The sequence below is a fragment of the Lepisosteus platostomus genome, chromosome 1 (assembly GCF_059453375.1).
Source record: "Lepisosteus platostomus isolate fLepPlt1 chromosome 1, fLepPlt1.hap1, whole genome shotgun sequence".
Taxonomy (NCBI): domain Eukaryota; kingdom Metazoa; phylum Chordata; class Actinopteri; order Semionotiformes; family Lepisosteidae; genus Lepisosteus; species Lepisosteus platostomus.
In genome coordinates, this window is record NC_142611.1 from 35,417,565 (window position 1) to 35,441,222 (window position 23,658).

Genomic DNA, 23,658 nt, shown 5'->3' on the forward strand with positions numbered 1-23,658 from the left:
GTTTGCTCAGTGACCTGCTGATTACTTCACACCACAAGAAGAGAGGAGAATTAATGAGATTTTATCTGCACAATATGCATTTTTTATTTACGAAATCAAAGTGTTTAAAATGTTTAATTAAAAAGTTAAAAACTTGCAGTTTACACAAAGATTCTAAGCTGATCACAAAGAAGAAAAAGCACCCATTTTCCGTGCATAAAAAATGTTAATAACTATTTAAATCCATAAATGACAATCTAAACCCATTTTATTAGTGTATTTTAAAGTCATGCAATGTCTAATTAAGGCATTGACAAGCTATTGTTTCTTATTATTAATTTTCTTTAAAATTAAAAGAATCAGTTGCCCATTGTGCACTACAATATTGTTACATTTGTATGTTTTTGAGAGTCTTCAGAACACTTTGACTGATGAATAAAAATGTAGCATAATGCTAAATTATTTTATACCAGGGATCCGCTTTATTCAAACTAAGGTTTGTAAAAATGCAACCAGGAACTAGATATTGTTTAAATAAAAGCTGTGAAAATTTTCACAAATCACGATCTTTAAAAAGCCTTTGATTTGAAGGCTCTGTATCATTTGTTGGTTGAGTTATTAACATCTGAAGCATCCCATCTCAAAAATAGGAGTATTAATAAGAAATCGAAGGTTGCGAAAACAGAGACAAATGACCCTGAACAAAATACAAACAGTTTGAAATTGTTATTATCAATAATTTTATATTGTTAACAGTGATCAGATACATTATTATAGTTCGGTTTCGGTTTTTAATACCACTTTGTTATTCTCAATTATATTTATAATATATACTATTTCGTTTTAAGGCTTGTTGTAAAGGCTTGTCTTGATTTGCCCCATTGGGATGCAATATTTTTTAATTGAATTGAATTAAACTGGTTGAACAGTTTTTTGCTTCCACTGTTGACCATATTCACACTTGATGATTCATATTTTCAATGTATTTATTGAAGACGTTGTGATTTTTATAAAATAAAATGTTAATATATTGTACATAATACATTTTTTTAAATGGTGTTTTTGTTGCAAGAAAAACATGTGCCTTGAATGGTATTCAAATACGGATCTCCTGGTTGAAAGGCAAACACTTAATCCTCTATACCAAAATGTCATTTGAAGTGAACGCTGAAACAGGTTGAAATGTTTCCAACATAATCACGAGTGAATGAGAAAAAGACGTTGATGCAGATGTTTACAAAGAAAGGGGAATACGATAATACTTTGAGTTATATAAGTATAATTAAATCCTTAAATATCATTATTAATTTCTTTAGATATTCAATTCCATATTATATTCCCTATTTATGAAGAAAGTGGAATACCGTTGTGTATTTTTATTTAAACTACCAATACCAGCCATAAACAGCTTGTTAATATATATATTCCTAAATTAATATTGTTTATGACCTTCAGAGACATTACGCTCCTCATATTTTTATGCTCAGCTATTTTTATGCTTTGCACAGCAAAGAGAAGCCATCATTTCAGTTACAATTAATGATCCACTAGTGCCACTTGTTGGTCATTTTGGACCGCTAATCACATACAGCGGTAGGCTATAGATGTTTTCCCATGGTACAGGGTTTTACCACACGTTTTGAATGGCTACATCTGAAATATACTGTAAAACAATTTACAGTATGTCAAATTAATTAATTTTATGAGATTGTAAACAACCTTGTGAATTCCTTCATAATTTATTTTGAGCATAATAAAGATTAGATCTGTTTAAAATACTTCAATAATATTTTATCTAAATTGAACTCTTCTTTTTATGAGTTATGTATCTGATGGATACATATAATGGCTCAGCTTTGAGATGATGTCAGGTAAGCATTTTCCAAGTGATATAAAAAGTTTAATATTACTTTTTAGTTACTTGAAATCATATAAACACTAGACTCAGCAAATATTCTATGTGAATGGTACTTCCATATTTGTTTTAATTTTTTTTACCTATATTGTAATTTACTGTTTTGATGTGTTTTTTTATCCAGCTTCTAGGAAAATTGGCCATGTTGTGAGTGTAAGTGTCCTGTAATGGATTGCCATCCCATCTAGAGTGTCACCCACCTTGTGTCCATTGCTTTCTGGAATAGGTTCAAGGTCCTCTGCAAACTTAAATTGGACTAAGTGGTTACAAAATGGATGGATGTTTTTCTTCTCGGCAGCAGGGAGTACTAAACAATGGTCTTAACTTCAAATATCAGTGATATGTCTATCCAAGATGCCTGTCATCCTGTATCATGTAATACTGCTTATTTCAAATTTGGAGTTGAAGTTTTAGAAATATCTATTTCAGACTAAAGCAAAAGGAAAATTGTTAGTTTTAACATGTTATTTTTTAATTCGCAAAGACAAAAATGACAAGCAATTTATTTACAGAAAACTGTACAAAAGCAAATTAAATTATGTAAAATATTTCATAAATAGAAGTGGACTTGCGTTCAATACATTTTGTTGTGTTTAGCATAGCTTCGTGCATAGTGACTCATAATAAACAATGATAAATTGTTCCTTGTTTCAATATCAACATCCAAGTCGCAGAACAATAGTTCATGATTAATATTACAAACAGATCTCATCATACTAAAAGTGAGTGCTTTAAGTCTTAAGAACAGCCAGCTGAAAATATACCCCACGTAGGAGGAAAGAATTCCCTTAATGAATTAGATTCAACTTTCATTCTGATATACTGTAGTAAATTGAATCAAAATCTTTTTTTTTCTTTTGACATCACTGGAACCTACCTAGTAGAATTTTGTATAGTATTTCTACTTTGCCCATCTTATCCTAGTATTAGTTACTGTATGTTGTATATTGCTTTGGTTAAGGTGAAATGAAAACTTATCAAACTTTTTTTTCTCAAAAGTACATTTGAATTATATCTTACCTCCTGCATTAATGATGCAAAAAATGGTAATTTTCCTACATTTAATTCTGTACTAAATTAGAATTTTATGCAGATCTTCACTAAGAAATGAACATGACCTCTAAACTTGTTGAATCCATAGTATAGGAATTGTATACTATATTGTATGAAAACATGAGATTTGAATTATGTTTATCATGCATACTAAACAACATTTTAGCACTACCTTCAATCTGTTACATTATTTTGGACTGTTCTAAATAGAATGGGTATTCTTGCTTAACATCTGAGGTTGTCATTCAGACTGCACCTGCTTAGGTTTTCATCAATCCCTGGTTTAACTTTCAAATGATAATTACCTACTCATCTGAACAGTCAAAAGTCTTCAAGGGTCTTACAGAAATATACAAATCTGTAAGCACTACATGCAAAAATGTCAACAGATTAGAGATTTACACACAGAAGTTATTGAAGGTGTAGGTCATATATTTGCAAATGCTATTTTCTGGAAACAATTTGCATAACTAACATGGAATTGCCTGACAAGTTTTCAGAGATGCTCTTGTTTCTTTTTCAAGATGTTTATACTCTTGACACATATTTTATCTATAATACAAAACTTGACTGGTCTTACAGCTGAAATGCCAGAAAAATGTGATTTTCTCACTAATATTGTATTCAACCTACAGCTAAATACAATCCCAGCATATGATAAATCCCTGCACCTCGTTATTCTTATTTTTTTTCCATTTCTAACCAATATCATATTACACCAGTTGGTATAAGAAGGCACAATTGCATATTTTGCATTCACTCTATTTTTTATAGAAGCACTCGAAATATACAAGTGGATCCAGAAAAAAAGACCGCAATCATTAAAATGAAAGCAATAAAAGGAAACATAAGTGCCATGCCAGTACAAAGATACAATATGTTTCAATGTATTAAGAAAGCCAGACTTTTACATGTAACATACCTTTCAGTAGATACATATCACCATAATTATCATTTCTGAATGAGAAAACTACATAGAAATAAAAGAGTTCTCTCCTAGAAAAAATATGTCCATGGTAGTGAGAGTTGATGTATTCACTTATATTTTTATTGTCTTTAAGCTGGTATGCTAAATAAGACTACATGGCTAAAGTTTGTTTAGATATAACAAAAGCAAGCAACATGATGGACTTTCTTGTTCACAGATAAAGAAAAGTTTTTTTTATTATTTTTGTATTTTCCTTCAAAGTAAGTAATTTCCCTTTAAACGTGCAATAAAAATACATATTTATGTATACACTTTATAAGCTTTTTAGTAGCACTTCTTTTAACAACAAGTACTTACAGACTACAGAATGATGTACTTCGAAAGCAGTTGATTAACAAAGGATTATTTTTGTTGTAATCTGACAATTTACAAAATTTTCAACTGCAAACTGTTTTTAGTTTTTTTCAATACTTGTGCCCTTTTACTGAATCCAGAATAACAGCTACCATGTAATACTATACAGCACATGTAATAAATAAAGGGGCATTTATAGTGGTTGTTTAAAATTTAAAAAAAAGTTGCAATACATATGGAACTTACTGATCAATCAACCTATACTTTGACTATACATTTACACATATGCATGTACAAAAAGCAACAAACTACCAAAAGCTATTTGTTTCTGTCTAAAACTTATCAGAAAATCATTATATACTTTCATGCCAGCTTTATTTTTCCAAAACTTTGGTTTATTTTAGACCCCATTTTCTTGGTTTGTAACTCTCAAAAGACAAGTTGTTCATTTTACTCCATTGAGATGTACTATATTCTTTATGCTTGTCTTTATGCTTGTCAAAAATGCAACAGCTCATGTATTTATGTGATACATATATGTAAACACATATACTCACTGTAGCATGGACAATATTGCAATGAGGGCTAATAAGCTAAGCTTGTAATAAGCTAACCATATTACTTGTGTTTTGCTGCTTATGTACTTTTACATGCTTTAAAGATAATATTCTGTAACCTGAAATCCATCTAAAAATGCCATTCTAAATCTCAAAAACCCATTCTAAATATTGCATCAACATTTACTGTATATCCTGTATGTTGCTTGTTAATTTACTCAGCAAATGTTTACAACAGAGTCATGTACATCCATCTTCAATATTTGTCTTCATGCAGCCTGCAAAATTGCATGTTATATTTTTCTTTTGTCATCCTATTTGTATTAAACATTAGGATTCTCTTGTTTGATTGTACCAGATAGAAACATAAGTTCCCACAGGGTCTCAATTCTGCAGTATTTTTGTTACTGAAGATGATATGTACAACCACATATATACATATTTACGCAATTCAAGCAAAGACTGGCAAACATTGATTGATCATGGCTCATAAGCTTGCATCTTCTTGAAATTTCTCCTGGTTTTCTAGTTTAATAAAATCCAAAGAACTGCTGTTGTGAGTTGAAAGCCTGAGTGTGTTTGTATGAAGGTGTGTGTTGTGCATAGTATATGTACAGTAGGGAAAATGGACCTAGCAGAGGAAATTGCTACCAAGAAACATTAAAAACCAGGGAATCAAGAATTTCATTGAATATCCAATTGTCAAGTATCATTTCTTATAGATGACATTTAAAAATATTGTCATTATTGTCTAAGCCTTAGGGCAAAATATTAAAGCTCTGTCTTCCCAAAGTTTACATTTAAAGTGATAGTGTAGTAATGAAGATGTCATGCTTTTTTCCATTGTTTTGTGATGTATCATCCTTGTCAGGGTTGACTGATATGCCAAGGACAAAATTGAATTAATTTTACTGACCGTCAGTTTCATCGGGCTCAGTGGCATACTGTACTACCAAACCACAGTTGACTCTTATCGCTTTCAATGTTGTGCCGTATTTCTCTAAATCAGTCTCATTTCCTGTTAAATTGATTTGCAACCATCAATTTACAATACAATCTTTGATGGAGATTAAGCATGCAAGTTATGAAAATGAATTTTACATTGTACAATAAAATCAGGCAGCAAATATTTAAAGGCCTGATTTGCCAGTATCACTCTTATTATTAGCCTTCTCTTTCTAACTGTTGTATTTCTTTAAATAATTTGCATTATTTATGTTGGAATTTTGAGTTTTCGTTTGTTTTACCTTAAACATACAGGTGATCACAAATAAACCATATTACAGGTACACTTCTCGTCGAGTGAGTGTATTAACAGGAGATGGTTTGTACTCCCCTGTTTGAGTAAGAGGTATATCCTCAGGGTTGGCATCCTCATTTTTACCAAAGCTTGCACTACTGAAGGTCTCATAAGATGATGTCATCTTTTTGTTCAGCAAATTTCTGTTGCGATCACCCATGAGTGGGGGGTCTCCATTAGCAATCTTCTCCTGGCTTCCCTGTTCAGTGCTGGGCATGAAAGTAGAGAGTTTTGGCTGATTCTTCTGTCTTCTTTCTGGTGACATTCGCACAGGCATCCAGCAGGAATCAGAGTGGCCATATTCATCACATTCCCTGGTGCATTTGCCGGTCATGGCTACATCTGGCAGTGGCCTTGAATCTGTGAAATAAATATTACAGCATTTTATTAATGCTTTTGCTGTTCTTTGCAGCTTTTTAATCCAATTTCTTGATGAAAAATATTTTAAAATTGCACATGTTGTTACATGCATTGGGAGAAGAGGAACATTGTCTGAAAAGTTAAAGTACCATGGCAGAAAAATGTTTAATTACTATTTATTGTATGCATTAATACATATTCAATAAAGTTATCTATGTTTCAAGAGTAAATGTCTAGAAGACATTTGAATATTTCAGATATTAATTTTGTATTAATTTTTGTATTGTATTGTATTTAATTTTATTATATAATTATATAAAATTGTATATTAATTTTGTATTGTATTTTTGTATTAATTTTGTACTTAGAAACATAAATTGTTTATTTCAAATTCAAAAGCAAACATTAAATGCTCATGTTTTTTGCGTGATCATAAGTAAATTTATTACTATCATACAGTATGTAAAAACAAAAGCATATGCAACTAATGTATATATACTAATATAAATTTGTGATGGCATAGCTAATGGAATTCCATGCTTAAAATAGGGGCAATTTTGTCAGAAATTGTGTACTTTAAAATATAAATTAATTTAAAAATAATATCTGTAATGAAAAGTTAGCTGTGATATTAATGCAGTGGGTTACAAAATTAAAGTAAAATAATCTAGTGAAATATGTGCTTTCCTATCACACTTGATTGAACATTTGTCTTGTTTTTTTTTAAATAATAATAATAATAATAATGTTTAATAATAAACAATGGATCAGCAAAGATTTCAGTTGCGATTTTATCACTTAACTTTATCACTTAATCATATTTAACTTAAATGCAGTCTTAAATATGCAATGTTAGAAAATTTGATTAATTTTAAAAGGTTGCAATCTGGCTCAGTGGCTTAGATGTTTGCAGAACATCTAAATGTACATAATACGTAAGTTGTAATAAGGTGGAAGGGGAAATAAGAAGAAAAATAATTGAATATATTGAGTATTAATGTTCCAAATTTGAAATAGCAATGTGCATCTCAATCTAGAAACTAATATATATTAAATGTAAAAAAAATCTGCATTAGCTGCCTGTTTGCAGCTAATAATGCACAGTACTATATTCCTGAGACACATTTCAAAGGTAATACCCTATGATGCATGAAGCACAAAAGAGTGAGGAAGAGAATCAGGATATGATTTGCAAATATAAAGCAAACATATTGCTGTTATTGTTTTTGCTGTAATATTTCATACGTAAAACAAATGATAGTGTTTGTGTACAGTATTTCAGTGCACTTTTGTAGATCTACAAATTGATATATAAATAATTCATATTTAAAAAATATTCCAATAAATATAAAATTAGAAATTATTACTATTATACATGGCACTTCTGAGATGCATAATTGCTAGTTATTATTATCAATACAAGACTTGTCACAACATTTTCTTCATAATTTCTCAATTCCTCATCTCACTTTTACTTTCATGAGAAAACATGTACAATACCATATAAACCATTGAGGTTCTATTTTATTTATCTAACTAGATTACGTCAACACATGATTACCTTATATACAGGGAATACTATGGGTTACCACTTTTCTTAACATTTCTCTTATGTTTTAATTTAAATGACTAATAGTAAAACATTTTCTGCACCTACATTGTGAAATTTTCTTACCTTGGCATAAGTAAAAGTTCCTACTAAAGGCCTTCTAAAGTTATATAATGAATACAGTGACCTACAGTAAATTAACCTTAGTTATTGAGTTTTTCACCTGTAACTCAACATTTATTGTTATTGCTTGTGATTTTAGATTCATGCTGTTATATTATGTTTCGCTTTCTTTTTTCTCTTAACTCTGGCACTAACATGTTTTCCCTCCACACTACTGTATCTATAGCTCCAAGACTTAATAGATTGTCCTTTGAATGATCTCATTATCTTCTGTGTTGTGCTGTTCTATTTCTTTTTTAAATTAGCACATAGAGATTAGAATGTTGATTATTTTATTATTGACAAAATAATGTGCAATGTCTTGATATCATGAAAAAATATTTTCCTGCCATATATATTTTAACATGACCTTAAAAGATGCTGTCAAAAAACTTCACTCCAAAATAAAATAAGTAATAATATACAAGATTATGGTTTTAATTGAGCCTACACCCTCTTCCAGAGAAATTCCGGAATGGTGAATGCCAAGAAGAGGAATAAAATAAACTGTTAATTTAATGTAATCTTTTAGAGCCAAAATATTGTCTCTTAACAGATTTTCTGAACTGATTCTGAAATTATTAACTGAAATTGTTCATATCATCTAAAATATAACATACCGCAATTATACTAAAGGGTTGTATAGCCTGTAGAACAGGATCCAGGAACAAGATACCAACTCTCTTGTTAGTTTTGAGCATTAAAATAAGAGAAACATAACATCTCTGAACGTCATAAACTACATTAATTTGGGAATATAAATATATTCTCAAACTGTAAATGGCTGGTAGTTGTAGTTACACACCAGTATTCCACTTTCTTCATAAACATTTTAAGCATTTACGTCTTTCATTCGGTTGCATACTGTAGTTATTTTGGAAAAGTTTTTATGTGCTCCTTCTGACTATATTAGGTTTATACAGACCTATATTAGGTCATAATAGACCTATATTAATACAACCTCTATTAGGTTTATACAACTCATCAATTTCCCTTCAGGATCAATAAAGTCTTATCTATCTACCTATACAGATGCAGCCATTCAAAATGCACGGTAAACACCCGTACCGCACGCAACTACCCACAAACCACCGCGGTGCACCGCGGTAAGTGATTGGCTGGCCAAAATGACCAACATGGTGCATTGGTCATGGTGATTCATGGTGCATTGGTCAGTAGTGAAAAGATTTAATCATTTAATCTCTTTACTGTGCACATTTTAATCCACTTAGTATAGAATATTTATATAGAATTTTATAACTAAAGGGGAATTTTAGTAGCTGAGCATTAAAAGAAGAGGAGCATAATGCATCTGAAGGTCATAAACGACATTAATTTAGGAACATAAACATATTATGTAAACTGTATATTGCTGGTATTGGTAGTTTAAAGAAAAAAAATACACACCAGTATTCCATTTCTCCCTAAACATTTTAAGCATCAAAGTCTTGTATCTTACATGTGAAATACATGTATTTCAGAAACGTTTTTACGTGCTCCTTCTGACCATATTACTGTACGTTTATATACTTTGTGAAAAGTGATCGTTTTAACCTTTTCTGTGAATACGCTCGTTATCGGAGTAAACAAAAGCATACTTTTAGAATTTTATTAATAGGGAATATAATATGTAATCGTGTATCTAAAGAAATTAAAAATGATATAATTATATTCAGGTACTGTAGCACAAAGAGTAGAATAAGACAATCTATTGATATGTGCACGGCTGTTTCACCACTATGCTATGCCTCTGCGTCTGTGTCTGTAGCATGATAGCTTAGGTGACTGACTTATAAGTATGAGGTTATGTGTTCAAATCCAGCAATTGCTATGAGTTTTCTTTTAACAAATAAACATTTCTTTGAAAAACTAAAATAGCAAATATTATGGACACTATATTTACATTTTTTATATTTCTAAATATCAAAACATGTTCATACTGTATGTACACAGCGGTACCGCAGGGTGTAGTGTGCAAACCCACGTGAGCCTGAAGCGCTACATCATTAATGCAGTAATATCTTCCGTGTCGCATTAACAAGTTTAAAAGGAAGAGACACTTTACACTTTAACTCTTCAGTTCACAGAGAAATTTCACCATAGCCTCACAACATTGTCCAATAATACTCTTCTTGTGTCTAATTTTAGTTTAGCAGGATTCAAGCAGGATTTCATATGAAAAGCAGTGATGTCACCGCACTGGCCAGCCCAAATCAAAGTTTAACCCGTTCAGAGCCTACATAACATTTTAGCGTTTCATTTTGAGCTGAAGACCCTCACACCTGAAGAAGGCTTCACAGCCGAAATGTTGTATTTTCTCTCTTCTCTTTTCAGCATGGAATAAACCTATTACTTGATCCTATGCAGACTACGCAGGCTGAAGTAGTGTTGTACAGTGATAATAGACATGGGTAATGTCATCCCCATTAAACAATGTGCTTATCCCGGAAATCCTGCTAAACTTAAAGTGTGTATTGTCTGTTTAGGGTTCTGTAGCATTCCAGTTTGTTGTGTTTGTACTTGCAAGAATACTGTCCGATCCAAAACACACAGCAGCAAAGGCGATGCTTAAAGCAGAGGGAGTGAACTGGGTGAAAACTCCAGCTGAATCCCCAGATTTAAATCCAATAAAGATGGTATGGCATTCCCTGAAAGACTATATTCAAAAAACGGCTAAACCTAGCACAAAGCAAGAACTGATCTATGTGATTTACAAGTTCTGGGAGGAAGAACTGACAGAACAAAATTGCAACAATTTTATTAACAGGCTGTTTCGTGTTCTTCCTAAGATTGTTGAGTGGAAGGCGGGGGCATTCGGGAATGTGTGTTCTGTGAGTCAGATTATAAATGAATAAAAATGTGTTTGCAATTTTAATCAAGATGGGGTTAATGGGGACTCTCTATTATATTGTAGCACATTCACCTTGCACTGTGGCTGAAGAGCGCCTGGCTAGGGAACGCGCCGAGGGGCAGGACGGGAGTAGTAGTGGTGAGGGCGGGGACTAGGAGAGCCGCTGACCCACTGCAAAATGGTGGTACAGTTTGGTGAGATCGCCCCTGTTATACTTGTACCCAATTGCCACCCTATCCCTATGTAGCTACCCAAATAGACCCCTGTGTGTTGCTCTCTCTCTTGGAATATGGAACCGCTTATCTAAAGAAATTAATAACGCTATTAATTTAAGGATCTAAATATATGTATCTATATAGTTGGTAGTATTACTGTATTCCACTTTCTTTGTAAACATGTTTTATTTTTAATTTGACTTATTCACTCATGATCACTTTAGAAACATTTTAAGCTATATGTCTCAACTGGTTCCAAGCAGCCTGTTGGTACAGCAGGTTTGTCAACAGGGGTGCTGTCTAGGCAATCTGAGTTCAATACCTGCTTTAGGCACAACTTTTTCTTCTAACAAAGACTTAAAAAAAAAAAGTAAATATTATGTACACTATATTAACATGTTTTTGTTTTTTATATTTTATAACATATTCAATGTTAAGTTATATTAATAATGAAAAAAAAACACGAATGAAACAGAGCCTGCAACCTACAGATTTAATTATCCCGATTCACAGCTTTTATTTAAACAATATCTAGTACCTGGTTGCACTTTTAGAAACCTTAGTTTGAATAAAGCTATTGTGTGGCATGATGAGCAACCGATTCTTTCAATTTGAAAGAAAATAAAAAATAGGAAACAATAACGTGTGTGCCTAAAATAGACATTGCATGGTTTTTGAAACCCATAAAAAACACTTTAGTTAAAAACACGAAATCCACAAAAAAATGGTGATTTTTCTTCCTTGTGATCAGCTTAGAATCTCTGTGTAAGGTGTAAGTTTTTTAAACTTTTAATTAAACATTTTAAACACTTTAATTTTGTAAATGCAACATTTCATACAGATGCAGTACAATCACATTCTCCCATCTTCCCGTGGTGTGAAGTAAATTAGCACGTGCCTGAGAAAACAGCACACTGCCCACTGAGCTCAGTCAGAGAAGAGGCAGCACTCTAATGAGACCGTTCTGCAGCTTGCAGTGTTTATAAAACTGAGCACGTCTGCCTTTAAAACTTAATAATGGAATGTAAATAATTTCTTTTAACTTGAAATCTTTTAATTATCATTAAACATAGCTTTCTCACCAGTAAGTTTTAGATTTTAAACAACAAAGGCTTATTGTACTTTCTAATGACATTACACATTTTAATCCTTTTTATTTAAAAAAAAATGTTTAATCTACACAAATATCACAGACTATTTTTGATTGCATTACTGAATGTTATGTCACAGTTCAATATTTTCTATACATCTAATTAAAGTCAGGTGTCAGGTGTCAGGTGCATAAGCTAATAGTAATCAATAATTAGTATCAAAATTCACACAGTGATAAATTGTTGCACTTCCATATCTTACATTGTGTTAAATCTTACATATGTTAAATCTGACTATCATTTTTTTCTTTCTCTCCCTACTCTCTCTCATCTGTTGCGATTCGGACACAGATTGGTAAAAATGGGACTAGGTCAGGCAGAAAGAGGGAAAGGGCAGGGGAGAGGCATCTTCCCACCTTTATGACTAAAATGCCAAAGAGAAATGTCTTGAGTGACATCCAGAGCCGAAAACGTTTGGTGCCATCTTTTCCATTGTAAAGGTATAGTCCTTTTGGAAGAATTTTCAACTTGAACGTTGAACAAAATGTACTTGCAAGAATATCGATTACAAACATTATAAAAACATACTTAATAATTGCTTACACTTATATAGTGCTTTTCTGGACACTCCTCTCAAAGCGCTTTACAGGTAATGGGGACTCCCCTCCACCACCACCAATGGATGATGCGACAGCAGCCATAGTGCGCCAGAACATTCACCACACATCAGCAATCAGTGGGGAGGAGAGTAGAGTAATGAAGCCAATTCATAGATGGGGATTATTAGGAGGCCATGATTGGTAAGGGCCAATGGGAAATTTGGCCAGGACGCCAGGGTTACACCCCTACTCTTTTCGAGAAACACCCTGGGATTTTTAATGACCACAGAGAGTCAGGACCTTGGTTTTACGTCTCATCCGAAGGACAGCGCCTGTTTACAGTAAAGTGTCCCTGTCACTATACTGGGGCATTAGGACCCACACAGACCGCAGGGTTAGCACCCTCTGCTGGCCCCACTAACACCTCTTCCAGCAGCAACCTTAGTTTTTCCCAGGAGGTCTCCCATCCAGGTACTGACCAGGCTCATACCTGCTCAGCTTCAACTTAAATTCTTAATTGAAAAAAGATTGTCCCTCAGCAGTGAGCAGGATTTGAAACCAGGCATTTTATGTTGATAGTTCAAATGCTGTACATGAGACCTTAAGCCAGTGGTTCTCAAACTTTTTGGACCAAGTACCACCCCTAATCCAAAGCATCCAAGTACTACCTACAAGTCATCATCTCATAGGAACCCTAGAAATTCTCAATGACCAACATGAACGCATGTGCACACACACTCACACATACATATAATAAATATTATAATAATAAACTTTGTTTGATATATTAAAATGTGGCTTCTCAAAGTGTTTTACAGAAAAAAACCAACAACAAATAAAAATAAAAAAGCACAATTTCAGTGAGAGGGGTGAGCCTGTTTAGTCGACCAAAGCAGATGTGAATTAATTTTTCGAGCCTTGATACAATTCACAACAGTCTTAACAGATTTTAAATCGTCAGGCATTTTCTTGACGGCAAAGGTCTCGCGGTGGATGTTGCAGTGAAACCATTAATTTCTGGAGCAACCTCTCTAATTCCTGCAACTACACCGCTGTGTAATTGCTCTAGCACTGTCTGTATAAACTCCGACACATTTTATCCAGTCGATGCCATTCTCTTCGATAAATTCATTCAGAAGCTGAAATCCTGTAGTTCCTGTTGGTAGCGGCTTACAGAACAGAAAGTCCTCACGGGACGTACCCTCAAACTCGTATCTAACGTAAACAAGCAAATTGGCCAAATCGACTACAGACTCATCTAATTGCAGTGAAAAACATCTGCTCATCTTAACGTGCTCTGTCAGCGTACTTTTGATATAATCCTTCATTTCAATAATTCTATGAATGACTGTGTCTTTCAGGGGGGGCAGCAGGTCGAGCTGTTCAGCAGCTTTTTCTCCACACATAATAGTGCGGGGCTTACCTGCTTTAGCAATCCCCAGGCTTGCATTTTTCCACGTTTCCGTTTTTATTTCAGTGTTTCTTTTAAGTATTTATTTCATGCGCATGGGAGAGAAACACAGAGATGCTCGGTGTATTTTTCTCAAATTAACTTAGAACAGTTCTTAAATATTTTTCTGTTATTTTTCACTCTTTCCTGTGCTCACAAGATTACCAGGGTTCGTAGCACGCATTTCTATGCATTCCTGTGTTTACAACGTTGGCATTGTTCCAAAATCACGCACATTCTCCTTTCTCCCTATTTGCTGGAGATACAGTAGCTTTTTTTAAATACAATTGGTCACTTGCGTCCGCAGCACGCATTCCTATAGAGTGGTATAGAATTACAGAGTATCTCTTGTGTCCACTGAAGTATTAGCGCGCACTGTATCGTAGTATGTAGGCTGCGTATTCGACGCGTATAAAAATACAAAATATGAAAACCCGCCCTGATTTTTTCAGCGCACACAACACAGTTCCACGGTCATTTGGCGTACCACCTGGCGGCACGCCACGTACCACTGCAGGTACGTGTACCACAGTTTGAGAACCACTGCCTTAAGCTTTATTAGCTCCACCTGGTGGTTTTACAAGGTGCTTCTGGATACTGTTATCCGATTTTCAATAAAACACGCGGTATGATGCGGATTATTGCGCCATGTACAATGTTTTTTAATGCAGCTTACCTCACCCATTTTGAATGGCTGGATCTGTAATATGGAATCACATATCTAAAGAAATTAATACTATTAATTTAAGGGTCTAAATATATTTATATAGCTCCAAGTTTTAGCATAGTCCACTTTCTTTGTAAACAAATGCATCAATATGACTCATTCACATGTGAATACTTGGAAACATTTTGCCTGCCCTTTTCAGCTATAGTCTAAGCTGCAGAGCGGCTTGTTGGCATAATAACTTCAATGCATGACTTGCATTCTTGAAACTGGGGTTCAAATCCAGCTCACAGCATGAGTTATTCTATAAGAAATATGCATTTCTTTTAAAAAATAATAAATATTATGGACAAAACATTTAATTTTGGGGTATTTCTAAATACCACAGCATGTTCAAAGTTAAATTAGATCAACGACATGAATGGACAAACGTGTATACTGTCAACATTAGGAGCAATAAGCAGTTCAACCGGTTTAATTCATGTCAATTAAAATACCTTATTCATTCAAATGGGGCATCTAAAGACAAGCCTTTACAACAAGCCTTAAAACGAAAACGTATATATTATTATAAATGAGAATAATAAAACAGTATTAAAAAGACCACTGAAAATGAACTATAATAAGGTATCTGATTTTTATTAACAATATGAATTTAATAACTAATAATTTCAAACTGCTGTTAGTTTGAAATTTTTTTTTCGGAGTGATTTGTCACTTTCACATCCTTGTTAAAATGCCTATCTTTGAGACAGGGTGTCACACACCTCTCGTTAATTTGTGAAGCTCTCTCTGTATTTCCTCTTTTCACACAGATAAGAATAAACTACATATGCAAATCTTTTCAAAGTTGGAAAGATGTTCTGTGCTCAACAGCTCTTCCCCCACTGTACGCATTATGTTCCATTTTTAAGCATCATCATTCTGAAGTCTGTCAGAATCGTAAAAAATAACCAAATAATGTAGGTGAGACTGTTACCTGTCCTGGATAAAGTGGTTAGAAAATAGAAATGTGGATTTACACTTACACAAATGTTCCAATTTTAACGTGATACTGAAGATATTATTAATATTATTAATAATGAATGACCTTGGACAATCTGTAAGATGAAGAATTATAGAGGAGACACACTGAGTCTTTTATTTTAGAATAAACTTTTACATATTCCATTGCAGCCACTTTATGTAATGCAGCTCTGTATGTCGTTAACAAATAGTAGTCACAAAGGCTAGAAATGTTACACCCTACTGTTTGTTATGTAGAATAGACAGTGCTTGGGGTGGGGATGCATTTTCAGTAGCATGCCCTCTGTTGTGTTTGTCCCTCTTTAACATAAGGCAATCAGCAATCAAACATTCTGTTGTTTATAAACACTTGATTCTCCGTACTGTAGTTTTGACACATGCATACAATGAAATGCTGTCTAGTTTTAAAGCCACTGCAGTACAGCTTGTGGGAAATACATTTATTTGTACTGTATCAAACTCTAACTTGTTCACAGCACCGAACATTACAAACCCTGGGCGTTTCATTGCCTATTGCAACAGTATTGACAGCAATATAGTTAAAACAAACATGTCAAAATGTTTCCAAAATAACCACAAGTGAAGCTGAGTTGAGGGATTAGATAATAATAGACAAATAATAACAATAATCACGAGTTGTTTCATGAAATTATCAATTTATTATTGTTGTTGTTGATGCTGCACCCGCAGGGTTTCGAGCTTTGAGTCGCCTACGTCTTCGACTAGCTTGCAGAGAAAGTCCGATTTTTTATGTTTTTTTATTTAATTTATTAGCACACTGAAAAACAGAACCTGTTGATTTGCTATGATGAGTTCTTGCTTTGTGCTCACCGTCTGATCCTGAGGCTGGGACAGGAGATCACACAGTGCTTCTTAATAGAATTGCATTGACTTGCTAAATCGTTTATCACATTTCCTGGCGTATTGTGGCAATTGTCAGTATTTTGGTGTGTTCAATTAAAAGAAAGAAACCTTTCCCAGATATTAGCTCACTGGTACAGTACACTGAATAATGGGGACTCTCCATTATAAAGGTAAATATAAAGACCCAAAATAAACAAACAGTAATAAATAACGTGTTCTACATTTACCTTTTTATTAAGTGATAGACAAAAAGCAGGGCAATGACTTTCTCTGCAAGCTAGTCAAAGAAGTAGGTGACTCAAAGCTCGAAGCCCAGTGGGTGCAGCACAACAACAATCGTGCGTATTGTTATAATTATAATCGAGAATAATAATAAATAATAAAAGATAGAAGCAGTTTGAAATGATTAGCTGGTATTAATAAAATAATATTGTTAATAATTATCAGATACATTTTTATAGTTCAGAGTCATTTGTTTTCTCTGGTTCTCTGGTTACCTTCGCTTATTAAAATGCCTATTTATGAAACCACAATTTTTCTGATGTCAATAACTTTGCAAAAAATGACACAGAGCCTTCAAACCACAGGTATTTAAAAAATATTGATTTGTGAAAATTGTCACAACTTTTATTTAATCAATATCCAGTACCTGGTTGCATTTTCAGAAACCTTAGTTTTTAAATAAAGCGGATCCTAGGTGTAAGCGACTTCATAATGCAAGAACGCATTATGCTACATTTTTATGCATCAGTTGAAGCCTTCTGAAGTCTCTCAAAAAAACATAAAAATGTAACGTAATTGTAAATGTCACCTCTGTGACATTTAAGCATTCCTTAAACCAAACAGAGCCAAAAAATACTGAGCCGTAAAAGTTTGGTGGCATTTTCTCTGCTTTAAATTGGAAGAATTTTCACTCTGTATGCTAGCCCACCAACTAACATGCAGACACAAACTGAATAACAATACAAAATGTATAAGCAAGAATAGCAATTACAAACATTTAAAAAACTGTATTTGCAAGATCACAGTAATATACTGTTTTATTAAAACTAACACTCTATAGGTACTACACTGCAACTTCATGGGGGCAACGTCACGTAGCTAAATCACAGCTGGATACAATTTTATCTTGCCTCAGAAACCTAAAATCTAGACATATCAACATATTTACTAAAATTATTAATCCCACTATGTGCCCCAGTGCTCTCTCAGTTTGCACACTCCCATAATAAAAAAAACAAGAGCAAGGTGACTTTCTGCTCAATTAAATAAAAAATAAAGCCACATAATAGACAGATGTTTAATTCTTCAAACAAGATTAGCTGTTTGTCAAAATCGGGAAGTCAGATACACAGATATACTGAAACAGTAGCACACAGACCTATGAACGGCAGTGTGATGTATATTGTATAAATATACTGTATATACAGTATGAAACCATATGATTTCACTACAACAATACAGTATGTGTGATTTTTTTTCTTAACCCAAATTTAAAGTTAAATTAATTGTTGATGAGTTTTAAAACTGTATTAAGACAAAATACAGATGTTCTTAATGCGGTTGTAAGCCAGTAAAAGAGGCACATTGCATTCACAACAAGCTGTAATAGTGATTTATTTTTATATATTTGGCTATGAAAGAAACAAACCAAAAGTAATGCGCCAATCAGGCTTTGAACCGGGTGCAGCGTGGTACTTTACAGTCTAAGAGTGTTCTATTGTCCATTGCCACTATAAGGACAATAAAAGCTTTTTAAAAAAATGAATGTCAAAATGTTTCCAAAACAACCACTTGTGATATTTTAGCTGCTTAGTTACATGATTCCATACTAATTTTACTATCAAGTGATATTACAGTTTTTTTTACAATTTCTAACAAGTGTTTTTCAATACCAAGTTCACTTTTTCAAAACTCTTCACACAGTTAACACAACAGCCCTCTATGTTGACCAAACCATGAGTGATTTTTTCATTGTTTAAACACAAAATGCATTCGGTGGACATAGGTTTCAGAATTCTTCAATTCACTTCTTGCTAAAGCTCCACTACCAGCAAAATGGTGTGTAACAGTCCAATTTGCAAATGCTTACATACTCTGTCTCAAAACTGATAACAAAGAATTTCAGAACTTAACATATAAAGTAAAATCCAAGGGGATAGCAATTTGCTACATCCTAAATATATTTGAACACATTCAACGTCCACAACAAAGTTTTTGATAAAGGTTACTGAGACAAACTGCTGATTGAAGTTATGTAAATAGACAAAACACAGTTGATTTCCATCTCAGTTGAAAACCTACCCAGGTGCTGAGAGATTGTAAATTCCATGACCATCTAATAAAAAGAGGAAATCTTTGGAATGATTTTGCTCAACGTGGACCCAGCAAGAAAAGGAGGAGTGGATGAAAGACAAATGGCTGGACAAATGGAGAGGAAGAGGAGTTTGAATGCATGGTGGCATTCGCCACAGAGGAAAACCACAAGCTATTGTGTTCGGTAAGATAAGAGCTATCATAAATCATAAATCGTGGTCTGTCATTGAGAGAGACTGGTCTAAGAGTTCAACCTTTCAACTGTCACATCTACAGTATAGTAAGAACTTTCCAGTGAACAGACATGTAAGTTATGCATTTTACAAAGGCTTACACTGAAATGTACTGCGAATGTGTATTTGTATTTGTTATATAGGACCCCACAATTACACTATTATCTCCCTCAGGGGGAAGTGGAAAGACATTCAATGTTGAGCAGGATAGGGCTTTGTGAACATGGTCATTGCTGATAACGCAATCAAACTTCGGGAAATTCAGGCCAGAGTGCTGGCAGACAACACTGTTCAAATGTTCAAAGTGTCAGCCTCACAACAATAGCTCAGACCCTGACAAAACATCACATCAGCATGAAATAGTTGTACACTGTTCCTTTTGAGAAGAACAGTGATCTTATCAAGCACCTAAGGCACCAGTATGTGTAGGTAAGGTGTCTATTCAACAGTAATGGTTTTGAACAAAACGTAGGGCACTGTAGTAAACAGCACTCACTGCTTTATTGTTTTTACTGTAGGTACACAGCAATGCTTTTAATGTATAGCCTAATTTGTTTGATTTCTGCTAGAGAGTCATGGAGCTGGAGGCCATTCTGACACCCCATGAAATCATTTATGTGGATGAGGCTGGCTTCAATTTAGCAAAAAGGCGCTGGCGGGGACGGAATGTAATAGGACAGAGGGCCACAGTGGATGTTCCGGGTCAGAGGGGTGCCAATATCATTACGTGTGCGGCTATGTCATCCAATGGGTTACTGTTACACAGGTCCCAAATCGGGCCATACAATGCAGAGTGCCTCATTTCATTCTTGGATGAATTATATGGAAGACTTGTGTCTGAAGAGGAAAGGGGACAGGTGAGTCCAAACATGCAAACAGCTGTGATGACATGGGACAATGTAGCCTTTCACCTTTCCCGTGCAGTCACAGACTGGTTTGCAGCCCATCCAAAGATGGCTTCCCTTTTCCTTCCACCTTATTCACCATTCCTCAACCCTATAGAGGAATTCCTTTCCTCATGGAGGTGGAAAGTGTATGATCATCGTCCACATGATCAGATGTCCCTCCTGGAAGCAATGGATGCTGGATGCCTGGACATAACAACTGGAGACTGCCAGGGATGGATCAGGCATGCAAAGAGAATCTTTCCCCAGTGTAGCGGCGAGGCTTATTAATAAGGCAGAATTAAGTGTTTCTGAGCTTTCCCAAATTAGGCCTCATTTCTCTGTTCATCTCTGTGGTGCAGCCACAGAGAAACCATGCAGGCTGATTTAGGGTTCCTTTGATAAAAGACAGCTCCCAAAGGGGGATGCACTTAGCTAAGCCTGGCTATCATGATCAATGGTCATCCATTGGCGCCTATCTGTCTAGGGAGTGCCAGTTGGACATCTGGACTGCATTACTAAGTGTCAGGAGTAAGTGACTCATATCTCACCTTGATCAACCAATCAGGGACTGGTAGGGCCGAGTAACCCACGTGGGACTCTGATGGCCATGGAACTTTCAGCCAATCAATGAGCTGAAGTTCCTCCAGGTAAAAACAGGCAACACAGAGGATTCAGACAAGATTCAACAAGATTCAGTAAGATTCTGGAGAGGATTCTGTGGACTGTTCTAAAGGGAATTCAAAGGAGAATTCCAGGGCAGGACGGCCTAGGAGCAGAAGGCTCCCAAGGGCAGGACATTCTCGCAGCGCACCTCCTGACCATCCTGAGACTCAGCCCGGACAACCACGGAACGGCCAGTGTGTCCGAGTGCCAGAACTTTCCTTTGTTCTAAGAGTCTAGAGTGGAGGTTGCCAGAGAGTAACCAGCAGCAGGCCTCGTGGACAGGTCGGAACTGTGGACAGCTGAATCACTATTCAGAACTAGCTCTTCATCACGAACAAACCGGTCCTCTTCCTGACTTGCTGGGACCCACAGTCATCTTTTCTCCTGTGCACAAACTTTGCTAGTTAAAGCCAACAGTGAACATCAGCAGCGCACCGTCGCAAGCCGCACAGCACAGCCTGGCACCGAGCCAGAGAGCGCGGATTGGACAGCAACAGCCTGCAACTGTTTCTTTGTGCCCGCAGGAGATCTGAATCCCCAGAAATTGGATGAGTATTCAACTTCAATGCATTACAGCTCGAGAGTTCAATTGTTATCCCAACCAGTTGATATCAATTTAATTCCTAAGAGTCATGTACTTGTTTCGAGTATCTAATGTAGAAGTTATAACCAAGTTCATTTATGAAACGGTCTTAATGAATGATATACTGAACGTATGTCCTCTTGATATGTGTAACACTTCGTAACTGATTGAATATATATCTTTTGTATTCTGATAACCCTCTCGATAAGATCTGTTAGTTTAAGGCATATTCTATGTATTAATAAATGTATCCTCGTGTATTAGTACCTGTGTGTGTGCGTTGTTTGAGTTATGTCGCATGGTTGGACTCTAAAGCCATCAAAAGAATCAACTTTGTGATTTACTGCTACAATTAATAATTGTCTCAGTAAATGCCCAAACCCTACAGAACTGGTGCCTTCAGAGAGCCACTATGATTACATATTTGGCGTCCCTGAACCGGTTCTCCCTACACCAGTATATAGCAAGAGAGGACATAAGGTGTGATGTAGATGAGAACATGTGGCTAAATGCAGAAGAATGGTAGACTACATTTTTTTTCAGTACTACAGTACAGTTTTTTTATCGCTCAGTTGGACAAAAGTACACAACCTACCTTTATCAGAAATATTTATGCATCAAAGCCTTTACCGAAGATATTACTAATAGTATTAATAATGAATGACTTTGGACAAGCTGTAAACTCAAAGTATTACGCTGATCCACATTCTTTCTAACCGTCATTTTAAGCGAAATTACTTTTAGTTTTTTCTTTGACAAACACCACAGCATTTAGTAGATCTAACTAACGAGGACAGGACATTAGGTAGCCAATACGATAAAGGAATGACTTTTTTTGCTAATTTCTTTAGCATATTTGTACAAGCACTTGGAATCTGTCCAATCCATACTTTGTCAGGCATTTTCTTTTACTGCAACGGACATAAAAGAACGCCTTTATTTTTCTTCTCCGTCAGCACCTGCTAGCCTGGCTCTCTCGCGCCCCCGCCCGCCAACACCAGGAGCCAACACACCGCCCGTGCGCCCGAGAGAGAAAAGAGAGAGAGAGTAAGACCCAGGGGTGCAGAAGCAGGGAATTATTTACAAGGAAAACGGATACCTCCCCAGACTGTACGCCCGCTTCACTGTGGGACAGCAGCACTGGTCAGCGGCCTTCCTAAACCCCGCCCTGACCACTTTCACTCCTGTCCTCCTCTTCCCCGCGCACTCCAGCTGGGCGCTCTTCGGCCTCTGCCGGGGGCGAATGTATATTTAGATATTTAGACCCGGCGCGGCACCGAGAGAGTGTCTGCATTTATAGCTTAGTTTTTAAAATTAGTCAAGCAATATGAAGCATCTCTTTTTACTTTTAAGTCCCTTAATTATCATTAAGCACAGCTTTCTCACCACTTAGATTACTTTTTGATACCATCCTTAGACAAAGCAGAAACTTCTTGTATTTTCCGATGACATACAAGTGGAAAGATTACAGATTTTAATCGTCTTTAATTTTGTTACGTTATACGTTTTAGGAACGTTTCATCTATACAAACACCACAAAACTATTCTCGATTGTATTTCTGAATGTTATGTTACACTTACAGTAGTTCACTGTTTTAAATACATCTAATTAAGAAAGTTAGGTGTAAGCATAAACTATTAGTAATCAATAATATTGAATTTAGCACTGTAATAAGTTGTTGCACTTTCCCCTGCATCTTGTAAAAATATATTTTCATTGTTCAAATATACATTAAAATTAAAATCATATTAAATCATTAAAAATCATATAATAAGTTAAATACAAAACCAAAGAAAAAACAGGGTAAAATAATTCAAAATATTTTGCTAACAATGTTAACTGTTTATAAATAATCAATTGTATTAACTAAGGAGTAGGATGGCACAGTTATTGCTTTTTGTTATAATTATATTCATGTACCGCAACACAAGCCAGAATCCAGCCGGAGCCATGACTTTTTTTTAACAAACATTTCTTATTAAATAAAATAAGATTAAATAAAACTTCACTCGAACCAAACAAATTTATATTTCTAAATATCACAACATGATCAAA

At 34.8% G+C, this 23,658-nt stretch overlaps 1 protein-coding gene across 2 annotated transcripts in view; it reads right to left on the reverse strand.

Annotated features, from left to right (window-relative positions):
* Positions 1-2,341: 2,341 nt before the first annotated feature.
* The window catches only part of pcdh7b (protocadherin 7b), a 371,243-nt gene continuing 349,926 nt past the window's right edge, over positions 2,342-23,658 (reverse strand). For both annotated transcript variants that reach the window (XM_088627997.1, XM_088627989.1), the window contains exon 3: positions 2,342-6,446. In XM_088627997.1, the coding sequence (XP_088484123.1) occupies positions 6,067-6,446 (380 nt within the window). In that variant the 3' untranslated portion in view covers positions 2,342-6,066. The remainder of the gene's footprint in view (positions 6,447-23,658) is intronic.